At 34.9% G+C, this 13376-nt stretch overlaps 1 protein-coding gene across 1 annotated transcript in view; it reads right to left on the bottom strand.

Annotated features, from left to right (window-relative positions):
* The window catches only part of col6a1 (collagen, type VI, alpha 1), a 48572-nt gene that overhangs the window by 26622 nt on the left and 8574 nt on the right, over positions 1-13376 (bottom strand). The window contains exons 14-25 of the mRNA XM_059538071.1: positions 12609-12662; positions 11273-11335; positions 11011-11073; positions 10761-10814; positions 10617-10652; positions 10417-10479; positions 9158-9220; positions 6354-6416; positions 6194-6256; positions 6047-6097; positions 5636-5671; positions 3149-3211 (exon numbers count right to left, since the gene is read on the bottom strand). Of these exons, the coding sequence (XP_059394054.1) occupies positions 3149-3211; positions 5636-5671; positions 6047-6097; positions 6194-6256; positions 6354-6416; positions 9158-9220; positions 10417-10479; positions 10617-10652; positions 10761-10814; positions 11011-11073; positions 11273-11335; positions 12609-12662 (672 nt within the window). The remainder of the gene's footprint in view (positions 1-3148; positions 3212-5635; positions 5672-6046; positions 6098-6193; positions 6257-6353; positions 6417-9157; positions 9221-10416; positions 10480-10616; positions 10653-10760; positions 10815-11010; positions 11074-11272; positions 11336-12608; positions 12663-13376) is intronic.

Genomic DNA, 13376 nt, shown 5'->3' on the forward strand with positions numbered 1-13376 from the left:
CTGGCTTTAGAAAAGTGTTGCTCTCAAGCGATCTTGTTTATCCAAACTGATTTGAATTATTACAAGCCTCTAGAATGATTTGTTTATTAATGCATGTATTCAAACAATGACAACATTGTTTACCCTGTGTTAATTAAAAAAAATAAATGGGCCCTGATGTGATTTTCTCATAAAAAAAAGGAAAATTAACTATCATTAGACTTCCTTTCTAGCTGTTTAAAACTAATGTAAATCAAAATACAGTCTTCTTAAAAAAGATCTAGACCTTAAACTGTGCTTCCTTGTATACATTACAACAAGAAATGTACAGCTGCCTGAACTCAACACTGGAGACAGCGAGAGAGTGAAAATGCTGAGAGAGACTCCAGGACGCTTCATGCTTCATAGTTCACAATAAAAATGGTTGCTATCACATCATTCCAAACCTATAATTATTTGGCTTATGTTTGAAACATGAATTAGGATAGTTTTAATAAAACTTCTTTCCCTCCACGCGGAGGCTAAAGGCCAATTTATACTTCTGCGTCGAGGGTACGCCGTAGTGTACGTCGTAGGCTACGCACGTAGGTGACGCCGTCGTGAGCATTTATATCTGCAGTTGCACCGCCGAAACGCTAGTTGGCGGGGGCGGGTTTTAATGTTCCACTGTGTTTAGATTCCTCGCGGGTGTTTTGAGTTTAGGCTACTACAACAAGCAATGGCGACTGAAAGAGAGCGGATCATGTTGGAGTTGGAGCTTATTGAGGTTGAAAAACAGTTAATTTTAGTGAAATTACTCAAATTAAAAGGCAGAAACGAGAGAAGGCGTCGGAGGAGATGGTACGTGCGACCCGTGAACCTGATGAGGCAAGAACACGCCGGAAATGCGTAGCCGGAAATGCGATGCTACCAAGCCGACCAATCACAGATCTTGCGGTCCGCGTCGCCGAGACGCGTAGTTACATTTTTGAGGAGGTGCGCGTCAGGGTACGGCGAAGGGTACGACGTATGGTACACGTCAATGCGTATGCTACGCCGTACCTTCTACGCGCACCCGACGCAGAAGTATAAATTGGCCTTAAAGCTTAAATGTTTCATTCAAAATATATGAATTAGGGTTTTGAAGATTAACCAAAGACTTATGGGTTTGGAACGAAAAGATGGTGAATGAATGATAACAGGATTTTCATTTTTGGTGAACTTTCACTTTAACAAACACATCTTAAAGGAAAATTCCACATTAATACAAGTAATTCCTTTCCTTTTTTTAATGTAGAAATAAATATTTCCTCTTTAAAGTGTGTAAAAAGGAGATGAAGAGTATCCTGAAAAAGCAATTGTATTTAAGATGCAGCAGGTCACATCATGGGGCAGCCATGTTGAAATCCCATGACCTGCCCAATATTGCTCACTTTATTATTTTTTTTTGTTGCAAGAAAACTGAGAATTGCACAATGGTGTATGTAAATTTTTTCTTTGCATTACTCTGCATTTATGCCACCAACTCCAGCTGTACAGTATAAGTACAGCCAAGAACATTCCTTTAAAAGTGTAAAGTGAAGAATTTCATGAAAAACAGGTCAAAATGAAAGGAAAAGAGGAGAAAAGTGTTTTGTACGCTATGAAAAAGTATACTTCTCTGAGATATAAAATGATAAAGAGGCTTAAGAAGAGAAAAGAAAGATTAAAGCTGCAAGCAGCGATGAAAGGGCCCTCGCACCCAGGCTCACCGTCACCCGATGGCTTTAGGAAAAAAAATGTGCCAGATGAAATATCTTGTTGTCAACAGGTGGCGCTTTGATTATAACTATGATTATGATTGAGTTTTGTCATTTAGATGTCTTCAGGCCAGGACTCTTATCAAACGTGTAGTTTGGGGCAGATTGAACATTGCATTTTTAAGTTAGTGTAAAGCATGTCATATCCTGCTGCCAACAGGTGGCGCTATTAGCATATCTGAATACTCGCCTTTAGATGTCTTCAGGCCAGGACTCGTATCAAACAAGTTAGTTAGGTCAGATTGGACTTTTAATGCTTTAATTATGGTAAAAATAATTATAATAATAATTTCCTGTTGTCAGCAGGTGGTGCTGTAAATTATAACTGCATATTGGAATGTAGATGTGTGCAGGCCAAGGCTCTAAATTAAACATGTAAACTTTGGTGCAGATCGGATTTTACGGAAGTTACTGTAAAACAAGTCATTTCCTGTTAAAAAGCATGTAGCGCTATGAATATAATCGGATATTAGCCTTTAGATGTGTTCAGGCCAAGACTCTTATAAAACGTGTACATTTTGATGCAGATTGGGCATTGTAAGCATGAGTTACAACAACTTCCTGTTTCATGGCATTATTAGCATGCTTTAGCACTTAGTAAGTGTTGATAGAATGTTTGAGCAAGTTTCTAACATGTTTAGTACACAATGGTATATTTTACTGTGTAGCTAATAGTGCATCACAGTGTTAAACATGTCACTTCCTGTTGCCAGTAGGTGGTGCTATAACTATAAACAAATATGTGCATGTGGATGCAAAACATCAAACTTTGACACACCCTTTGACGAAAACTGAGGATCTTCGCAATTAAGTCTCACAAAGGCATATTTTACTGTGTAGCTAATAGTGCATCACAGTGTTAAACATGTCACTTCCTGTTGCCAGTAGGTGGTGCTATAACTATAAACGAATATGTGCATGTGAATGCAAAACATCAAACTTTGACACACCCTTTGACAAAAACTGAAGATCTTCGCAATTTAGTGTCACAAAGGCCTTAAGATGACCCTCACCAAATTTGAAGATGATCCAGTTAAACCTGTAGGAGGAGTTCGTCAAAGTACGAGGCCTGGAAATGGCAAAAACTGCACAAAAATCGTACAGGAAATTTAAAATAACATACTTCCTGTTGGGTTTTGGATTTTGTACCAAGAGACTTTTTTGTAGGTAGTGGTGTGTTACATATGTGTACCGATTTTCATACATGCATGTAAATGTAGCTTGAGGCGCACTCCGTTGAATACAGCATGTATAGGTGGCGCTATTAAGCCATTTTGCCACACCCACTTCTGAAACCCATATCAGATGTTCATTTTCCCCAGTTCTGATAAATAGAGTATAAAATCTGAGAATAAATAGTGAAAATCACAAATACATCTAAATTGACTCACATCTAGTCCAGGGTCACCTGGCTCTCCATCATCTCCCTTGGGTCCAGGGGTTCCTTTTCCACCCTTGAAAGTGAGAAGTTCAAGAAAGTGCAAGAGAGAAGAAGGGAGATTAGATGAGAGGAATTGTCTTTGCAGTGTCAGCTCATCAACTGTCTCCTCTTAACGTCTGGTCTCAACTTCAGTACAGAGGATTTATATCTGCGAGGGATGAGCTGTTGTGTTTCTATTGCGATACACAGTCCCTGCTGTGAGACACACATGCACTAACCCTGATGAATCAAGACATTGTGAATCAACAGTTAGGCATGCTAATACAAACCACTAATAAATCATACGAATCATTCTCAATATTAACATCATCTTCCATATCGAGGATTTCTTTTAATCTGTAAATAATTTTGAATTTCATGATAACCATAGATGTGAATTATAAGCTAAGTTGTGGAGGATTTTTCCAATAATTTTTTTCCCTAGGGATGTTTAAAAAAATCAGCTCTAAGAAATGTGTGTGTGTGTATACATTTATGAGTACACCTCCTCTGAATAAATATAAAATATATTTTTTTAATGATCACTAATATAATTCATGGAAAGATGGCCAAATTTAAATGTATTAAACATACTTAATACAAACAACAAAATATATGCCAACATTTTCTGTGAGATAAGTAAATTAGCCAATTTTGTTTAAATGAAGCTATAATATTCTAGTACTTAATATCTCCTCCAGAAGTTAAAGTATACTGCTCTGACACTTCTTGGCACTGAGTGTATATGTTCATGACAAATGTTCACATCTGTCCTGTTTAACTCCTGGACGAACTCTTTAAATGCTTTGGTCTTTAATGGGGCTGTTTTGCTCAGCTCGTTTCTACAGAATCTCACACAGCTGCTCAAGAGTGCTAAGATTGAGTGAAATACATGTCCACTGAAGGATTTTCACTTTGGGAGAATGAATATCTTCATTGTCATGCTGAAAAATGCCCAATAATGCAGGGAATAAGGGGAGGGTAGCATCTTTTATTTCAAGTTTTTGTTTTACATCACACAGTAGTGTGTGAATTCATGCCAGTGTTAATAAGCTCACACCTTCAGCCCTCATTCATCCCTATATAAAAGCTCTACGACTGAACGTCACTGTGGGTACCAAGCACTTCTCCCTGTACTCCTCCTCTAGCAACACCAGCAACATGTTGGATGCTTTTGGATCCGAAATTCACGGATTCCCAGAAATCTCTATTTTGTAAATATGTGCCTTGGAAGAGGTAAAAGGAGTTTATTGTGCATTGCTACAGTAGGTGATTCTAGCGGTGACAACAAGCATGCATGACACTTCTGCAGGCTGCGTCATACTCTGTGAGATAAAGCGTCACTCTTTTCATAGCTTTTGCTGGCTCTATGACAATTGCATTTTATTTCTCCTACTCTTTTTCTAGCAAAAAATCACTCATCAATAAATTAAGACTTAAAGTGAAGACCTGACTATTTCAGGAGCCTCGTCAGCAGTGCATTGTTTTTGAATGTCGGTGCTACTTCTGCTATATTTTCACACTTAAAACAATAATTTGGTATTCCTCTTGTGCCATTGTCCTCTTTAAGTGCTTGGCAGTTCTCTCCCAAGTGGTACCAGTGGTGCCAGCTTTAAATATGAGTATGATTCAGTGGGCTATATAACACTTTTAATTGTCAGGAAATTAACTTGTCTTCAAAAGTTTTGGTTCAATATACTTACCAGTTGATCAAAATAGTCTTAAACCTATTTTTTAAACTTTTATATATATATATATATTTTTTTTTTTTTTTTTTTACTTCCATGAGGGTGTACTCATATTTGCACCACAACATTTTATCTATTTAATAAGAAAATCTTACTTTTCTGAATAATTTTGGCATTCTTCTCTGGTAATTGATCAAGCAGGCTTGTTGGAGAGTTATATCTTAAAAGAACCCTAACATGTCTTCTAAGTAAAGAGTAATTGCTGAATTAGTTATGTTTTAGAGGGGGTATACTCATTTATGCTTTGAACTATATAAATATATATATATATATATATATATATATATATATATATATATATATATATATATATATATATATGGTATATATATATATACTTTAAGACAATGATTATAAGTTTAAAGTATCATGTATTTAAAGTTTCTTGCAATATATTCAAACATGCAAATATATAACAGTTTGATATAATAAGGGGTTTAGATTACATCATTCTCAGTAATTTATGAGTGTGGGAGGTTTTTCTCCAACTGCAACTCTGATTAATGGATCTCTGCAGAATAATTTGGTGCTTTACTGGAAATATATATATTTTTGATGAAATGAGCATTTATCATTACATAAATTAAATGTGTTATTCATTGTCAATCTAAATCAGTTTCTCAGTGGAAGAAATGAATGGGAATTTTTACTTTTGCAACACTATTGGGTTGTGTTAAAAACAGATCTCCTGTAGGGTTCGGGATACTTACAGGTGCTCCTGGATCTCCCCTGGGCCCAGGATAACCCTAAAATGACACAAAACATGCACATAAACAATACAGATACTCCACTGGATATGACTTTAAAGACCTCATGAAATCAAAATTTACGATGTTTATTTTGTTGGCGCACATTGCTAGCCTTAACTTGAAAAATTGAAAAATCCATGCAAAATTAATCAAATTAATTAATTAGTCTTGGTAATCTTTCATCAAATCTAATCCTTTGCTTCAGCTCTGTAATGGCATGCCTTCTCTAATGACATCAGTTTGAGGCTTGGGCCATGGCTTTGGAAGAATATGCTTAACTTTCGGTCAACATACTGAAATAAAGTTGGCAGCAACTTCCTGTTCACACAGATTTTAAAGGCAAGGGGTTTAGTAAACTGAGAGGTCTCCTACCTGGAAACCATGACAGCCCTCTGTTCCATTTCCTGGAGGTCCGTCTTCACCCTAAGAAGGTTGAATAAAAAAAAACTTTGCTGAAGCACTGGACAACTGCCTTTGATTAGTTAAAACCAGTTGTAAAGATCAACAGGATCAACTCACCCTCTCTCCCATCAGGCCTCTATCTCCAGGGGCCCCTTTGATTCCTCTGGGCCCTTTGGTTCCCTAAAGCACAGACATGCAACATGGGAAATGTAGGTCGGTCATAGATGCAGCAGGAGGTCAGGTTGAAAGGTTATCAAGTCTAGTTAACATCACCCACCTCGGGCCCTGTAGCACCTTCATCACCACGATAACCTGGGGACCCTACCCTTCCTGGCGCACCCTGTTGGAAATGGGAAAAAATTATATTCCTGGAGACATTCGAATATATTAATATCCCTCTCTTAAACCAACCTAAATTAGTTTTCTTAGCTGGTTTAATATGATCTCCCTGCTTGGTCAGGATATAAGAAAAAATGTAATTTATACACTGCCGTTTAAAAGATTTTTGATGTTTTTAATTTGAGTCTCTTATGCTCATCAAGGCTATGTTATTATATATATATAATTTTTTTTTACCAAAAATACAGAAGAAATTGAAATATTGTGAATTATTATGGCAGTTGTTAATATTGGTTTCCTATTTTTATATTCTTTAAAATAAAATGTATTTCTGTGACACAGTGCTGAATTTTGATCAGCCACTACTCCAGTCTTCAGTGTCACATGATCTTTCAGAAATCATTCTGATATGCTGCTCTTTGATCAGTGTTGAAATTGTTGTGATGCTTAATATTTTTTCTTTGATTCTTTGACGAATAAAAAGAAAGAAAAAAAAGAACAGCATTTATTAAAAATCTTTTCTATTAATATACGTCTTGACAATCACCTTTTTTATCAAATTAACACATCCTTGCTTAATAAATATTATAATATGATATTATATATATATTATAATATAAAATATTAATTTTGTTTTTAAAAATTTATCCCAAACTTTTGAATAGTAGTGTATAATTTTTTGTTTTTAATAAACACTGTTCTTTGTACTTTTTTTTATGAAAGTATTCTGAAAAAATATCATAAGTCCCAACAATATTAAGCAGCTCAACTGTTTCCAACATTGATTATAAATCAGCATATAAGAATGATTTCTGAAGGATACTGAAAGTAATGCTGAAGTAATGATGCTGAAAATTCAGCTTTGCTATATATATATAATTAAATATATATATAATTAAATATATATATATATATATATATATTTAATTATTTGTTTATTATTAATTAATAATTTAATTTAATGCAACATTATCTTATAAAAAAGAAAAAAGTTTTGTTTGGAGAATAAAAGTCACTCCAGAGTCAAGGGCGTGGAGACTGAAGACAGAGAGCCATTCATGACAACCTGACCATATACTTGAATCATACAGTTATTGTATCATACGTTATAACATTTAGCTTTTTTTTTTGCCTTAGACATCTGAGTCATGAACTAAAAATATTCTTTCCGAAAATGACTCAGTAACAAAATATTTTGTTATATATACATTTCTTATTTACTGCAGCATTACATTTCATAGAGGGGAATCTGACACATGGGCAAATTAAATCAGTAAAAAAAAAAAAAAAAAAAAACAGCAGGCTTTGAGAAAGCAGTGGCTCATGAGTTCAGAAACGCATCCAAATTTCCATGTATTTGAACATTCAGTTCTTTCCCATCCCACCCACTCAACTCCACTGGAATATATCTCTGCCAGGACAAAACTAATAAAAAAACGAGTGTTACTCATAGCAAAAAGTAAAACTTGTGATTCGCTGGTAACTTCAAGCACAAAACTGAGCAGTTTTGGGATAACGGCATTCCGTACTAGTCACTAACGTAGATTATGTGAGAACCAAAGAGCAGCTGTTGTTTTTGAGAAAACCATGAAACTGAGAAACCATTTGGGCATGAATTTGCTTCGAACACTCGTGTAAGCTGCACAGGAAATTTCAAGTCCTGAGAGGCAACAGAAATTTGTTGATCTGTTCGCAGTTGGCCTGGCAGTGTACAAGAGCTGTCGAGAGAAGTCAAGCGCTGACAGAACTAGCATGCATGGAGTCCTGTGGTGCAGCTGGTGGTGGTGATGTAAGCCTCAAGACTCCTAGGTCCAAATCTCAGCAGATTAGCAAGTTTCATCAGGGAATCTTGAGTCAGGTCTGGCACTCATGTCCTTCTTAAAGTTGAACCATTCTTATTAATGTTACTCAATGCCTCAAAACTAGCCAAAATGTTTGTTTGAGACAAGAATTTTTGTCTTGAGATAAACACAATTTATTCACGTGGTCCCCGTGTAAAAAAAAAAAAACTGCCTAAAACCAGCTCAAAGCTGGTTTGCTCATCTCAGCTGGTTTCCCACACTGGCCAAGCTAAGACCACCTATGGAAATTTACATGTCTTCGTTTTTTTTTTCATAAGAGGATGCAAAAAACAATCACCAGTGCTTTTCTATTCAAAATGATTTACGTTTTATGCGTTTAGGGCTGGGTGGAAGAACTTACAGCCTAAATTAGTTTGGGACACTCAAACGACGTCATCTTTTACTACAAAGAGGGTAATATATTCCTGTTAGGGAAGAAGATTTGTATGGTTTTAGGTATTAAAATACATATGTTGAACTGTATCTGCTGCTCAGTTTTGAACTCGCCCAGCTGGTCTGACATCGTCCATCTGGAGTCCATCTGGAGTCCATCTGACCTTGGGAAATGATATAGCTTTTGTTCTTTCCCCTCCCACTGCCCATACCATCACAAATGGCAGAGGCACTGGTCGTATTTCTTTGTTCCTCAAGTTACCTCCTAACACAGCCCAGAGCTCTAATGATCTCAGAGATTTCAGAGGGCCTCTCAGAATGCCTGTGTCCTGAAGTCATAAGCTTTCATCTTTGTTCATGCTCTTATACATTATATACTCTGCACCATATAATTCTGGATTAATGTTTAAGGAAGTGTATAAATATATAAAGATGATAAAGAATTGAACTCTTGTAGTGACCCACTCTTACACACTCAAAATCTGTTGTATACCACCCACTCACTCACCGGTTCTCCGTTTGGCCCTGCTGACCCCTCACGTCCTTGTTCACCCCGGGGCCCGGGTTCACCCTGTCAGAGTCCACATACATGTCACTTGTATCATTCTTTCACACAATATGATTTTCTTCTTGAGTGCATAAACACAGAAGGCTTAAGCTGTCAAACAATTTACCTAACAGAACATGAACAATTAATAACTAATGAATTTGTTTGAAACAGACGTTATATGTTCGTACTTAGAAGCACTCAATCTTTTAAGTCAATGTGAAATCAAACAGAAATTGACTTTCTCGTGAGCAATTCATTAGTGTTTTCAATAAATAAATAAAAAAATGTCTGAAAAATAATACAGCCTTGCCTCTATCAGTTGGAAATCCACACAAAAATATTGTTAATATTTATAAAAATTTAATTTTATAATCGTTTTAAATTTACATAGAAACATTTCTTGTCATAATTATATTTATCTCAGAATTTCAAATGTTTTGATGTCATAGTTATAACGTAGTATGTCCTAATTTTACGTTGTATTCCAGAATTATAACGTTTTATTTCATAATTATAACTTATGTCATAGTTATAATCTATTATATCAAATGTATGACTTTTTATCTCATAATTTTGAATTTTGTCATAGTTATACTCTATTATGTCATAATTTCAAATTTTATATCATAATTACAATTTATGTTATTATTCAAATCTATTATTTCATAATTTCAAATAATGCCATAGTTTCTCATATTTTTTGTCATTTAATGTCATAATTATGGAGGAATTTATAGTCAAATAAAATAAAATAGAAATGTTGACACAAAACTCATAACTACTGTAAGATAAAATGTTGGTTTTATGACATAAAAAGTTTAATGTCATAATTATGACATTATGACATTATCTCATAATTTCAAATTTTAATAAAATAATTATAACATAGTATGTTATAATTTTGACTTTTTATGACCTAATTTTAAAGGAATTTACAGCTTAAATGAGTTTCAGGCATTCATTCAACCCTGCAGCCCAAAATGAGGTCATTTTTGTAAGATATTTCTGTCAAGGAGGAACATTTGTATGCTTTTAAGTTTTAAAATGCATCTGTTCAACTGTATTTGATGCTCAGATCCACAAAATTACTATTATTATTGGATGGCGAATATAATTTCAAGTAATTTCAAATTGACTTAAAATTATTAGCAGAGATTTACCATTGTGTTTGGAAGGGGTGCATTGTGGAATATTTTCTAAATGTGACATATACTTACAGGGTCACCTCTGGGCCCTCTGTTACCACGGGAACCTTGTTCACCTTTTTCACCAGGTGTGCCCTGACAGAAAAAAAAACAGAAAAACATCAGATAACCTGCATATTTTGACCCTCACATGTAAAAAGACCCACATTTGCAAACAGCTTAAAACACAACCATTCACACTAAGACAGAAGTAAATATAAATGCTCGTTTACTCTCTCTCCTCTTGGGCCATCTGGTCCTGGTAGTCCCTAAAAAAAGAACAGGAAATAGAAAAAACTTTTAGATAACACTAAAAGCAGATCTGTCACACATTACTACACTGAATGTTTACAATCCAAGTCTGTGAAAACACTTACGTCATCTCCTCGCTCGCCTTTATCGCCATTGGCTCCACGAGGACCCCTGTCTCCCTGAAACAACAAACAATGAGATTGTAGATGAGCCAATGTCCACTGAGACTAGTTATAATACTGTAAAAGCCCATAAAGCCAAACAAAAGCATTAGTGAATCATAACTAACATATGTCAAAGGCTATGTGGCATTTACCAGTCAAAAGTCATGAAGTAAAACTGTGTTTAATACAAGATCAAAATCTTCCTCTGTACCTTTATCCCTGAGGACCCATAGTTTCCAGGTCTTCCTGGTTCACCGTCTTTGCCAGGATCTCCCTGAAAACAACAATCAAACCCAAAACATATGCTTCTAAGTTTAAAGATGATTTACTGCGAGAAATGACTTATAAAAAGGTAATATCACTCATTGATCTCTTGATCAAATAAATGCAGCCTTGGTGACCATAAGAGACTGAGTGCTCTTGTTGTTGTCTGATCATGATTTCTAATATAATCTAAATTTTAAATCCCTTACTCTTTGTCCTTTGGGTCCATATTGGCCGGGGTCTCCTTTAGGACCTGGTTCTCCTTGCAAGCCCTAACAAATCAAATACAAAAGTTTATTTATGAACAATGGAGAAGAACATACAACCAAATATCCTACTTTTCATATTGCATATTCTTTACAACAGAATGGAAACAAAGTACAAACTCTGTGCAGAGTTCTGAAAGCAGCTCGGATGTCAAATTTGGTAAATGTTTGGCTACTCAAGAGGCAAACAACCCACGTCCTGGCTTCCAAATCCAGGCTGAGTGGAAACAGATGCTTGTGAAACTGACTGACACACTGCACAATTTGCTCAAAAAACATCTACAATCCTACTGAGTTGATGCTTTACAGGAAAATGAGATCCAAGTCAGCCAATTAGATTCTGAGATCTAAACATGTGGATCTATAACTTAATCTCTACATCTCAAATGCATCTGGATCAACAGAAGCTTAAATGCACCTGGATCAAAGTAATCTGATGTAAACATGCTCTCAGCTGGCAGACAGTCATGTGAACAGTCACCTGCCATCCTAAAAATATGTTTATGCACAAAAGGAAGATTTTGCAAACAATTGGTTAGATCTTTTTGCACTCTAACCTGCACAAAGTTCACTTTATGAATCCCGCTTAGCAGATTTATAAACATACAGGCACAAGTGAAATTCCTTTGCCAGAATAACCATATATGGAGTTTACAATGTGATTTATTATGCATCATCTGCATATAATCCTATTATGCATACTGCCATCCACTCATGTGATACTAATATATTTTAATGGTACAAGAAACTAAAAATAAAGGAAAAAATAAAGATTGTAAATGTTGCTTTGCTAAAAATATTTTTTTCTTTATTAAAACTGTCATTTAATAGAAATACCTAAATACCCTGTAAACAAGAATATTTTAAATCCAAGAAATATTAAGACTTTTTTTGTTGAATATGAAGAATATGAGAATGCAGGATCTAGTATTAGACTGACAAAAATATTATTCTCACACCTTTGAAAAACTGCTATTAACATGTTTTAATGGTTTAAACTATAAACATAATTGAACCTTTGCTGTTTAGATTTCTGGTATTTTTTTTACATCTTATATCTTAACTCTAAATAAAATAATAAAATTTTCAGAAAATCTGAATGTGATTTCAGCAATATAATATAATATAATATAATATAATATAATATAATATAATATAATATAATATAATATAATATAATATAATATAATATAATATAATATAATATAATATAATATGTTTAGATGATGCACACTTTTGTCCCCTAGAAAATGACATATTTTTTAACAGTTATACTTACATTAGGCCCCGGTGACCCTTTGCAGCCTGGAAAACCAGGGAATCCCGCCTCACCCTATGAAATATATTACAAACACACAAAACATAAACACTTTTCTTCATGGTGTTAGTCAAACACCCTGAACTGCATGTAATTAGCTTTAGGGTGACATCATGCAAAGAAATAAAATACTAAAGAAACATTACTAAACAAGATTGCATGCAATGGAGACTGAAAATAACAACAGCAAGAGATCCATGTAAATCACACCATGATAAAGTTTTACTGTGAGTTCAGATGTATCGTGCAGATGGGGGAGTAAATTAAGGGACAGTGATTTGTTGAGAGGAAAATGCCTTGGAAAGAGTTAGAGTACATGTAGAGAACTAATTGAGGAGCAAAATGAACCGAGGATGAAGACGAAGTCGAGGATCAGAGACACAAGACCAGGCTGTTTTCCCAAAGCACAGTCAGACTCAAGGAGAAACACAAAGCAGAAATGGAACAAGAGTCAGATAGACAAGAGAGATAACCATGCAATGTTTTTTGTTATCTATTGTTCACATACTGTTAATCTGAAATCAGACACAGGATGCCAGAGAAAGCAGCACAGGAAGATGAGAGAGAATTTCAATATTAAATTCATTATTAACCCTCATGTCATTTAAAACCTGTTCAACTTTTATGATTTCATGGAACACAAATCTTCAAAGCTTTGTACAAAGAACAGAGCAAAATGTAAATCATGATCTACTAACATCACATCTGGTGAATAAATATACTGTACAT

This window comes from Carassius carassius, chromosome 44 (genome assembly GCF_963082965.1).
Source record: "Carassius carassius chromosome 44, fCarCar2.1, whole genome shotgun sequence".
Lineage (NCBI taxonomy): Eukaryota > Metazoa > Chordata > Actinopteri > Cypriniformes > Cyprinidae > Carassius > Carassius carassius.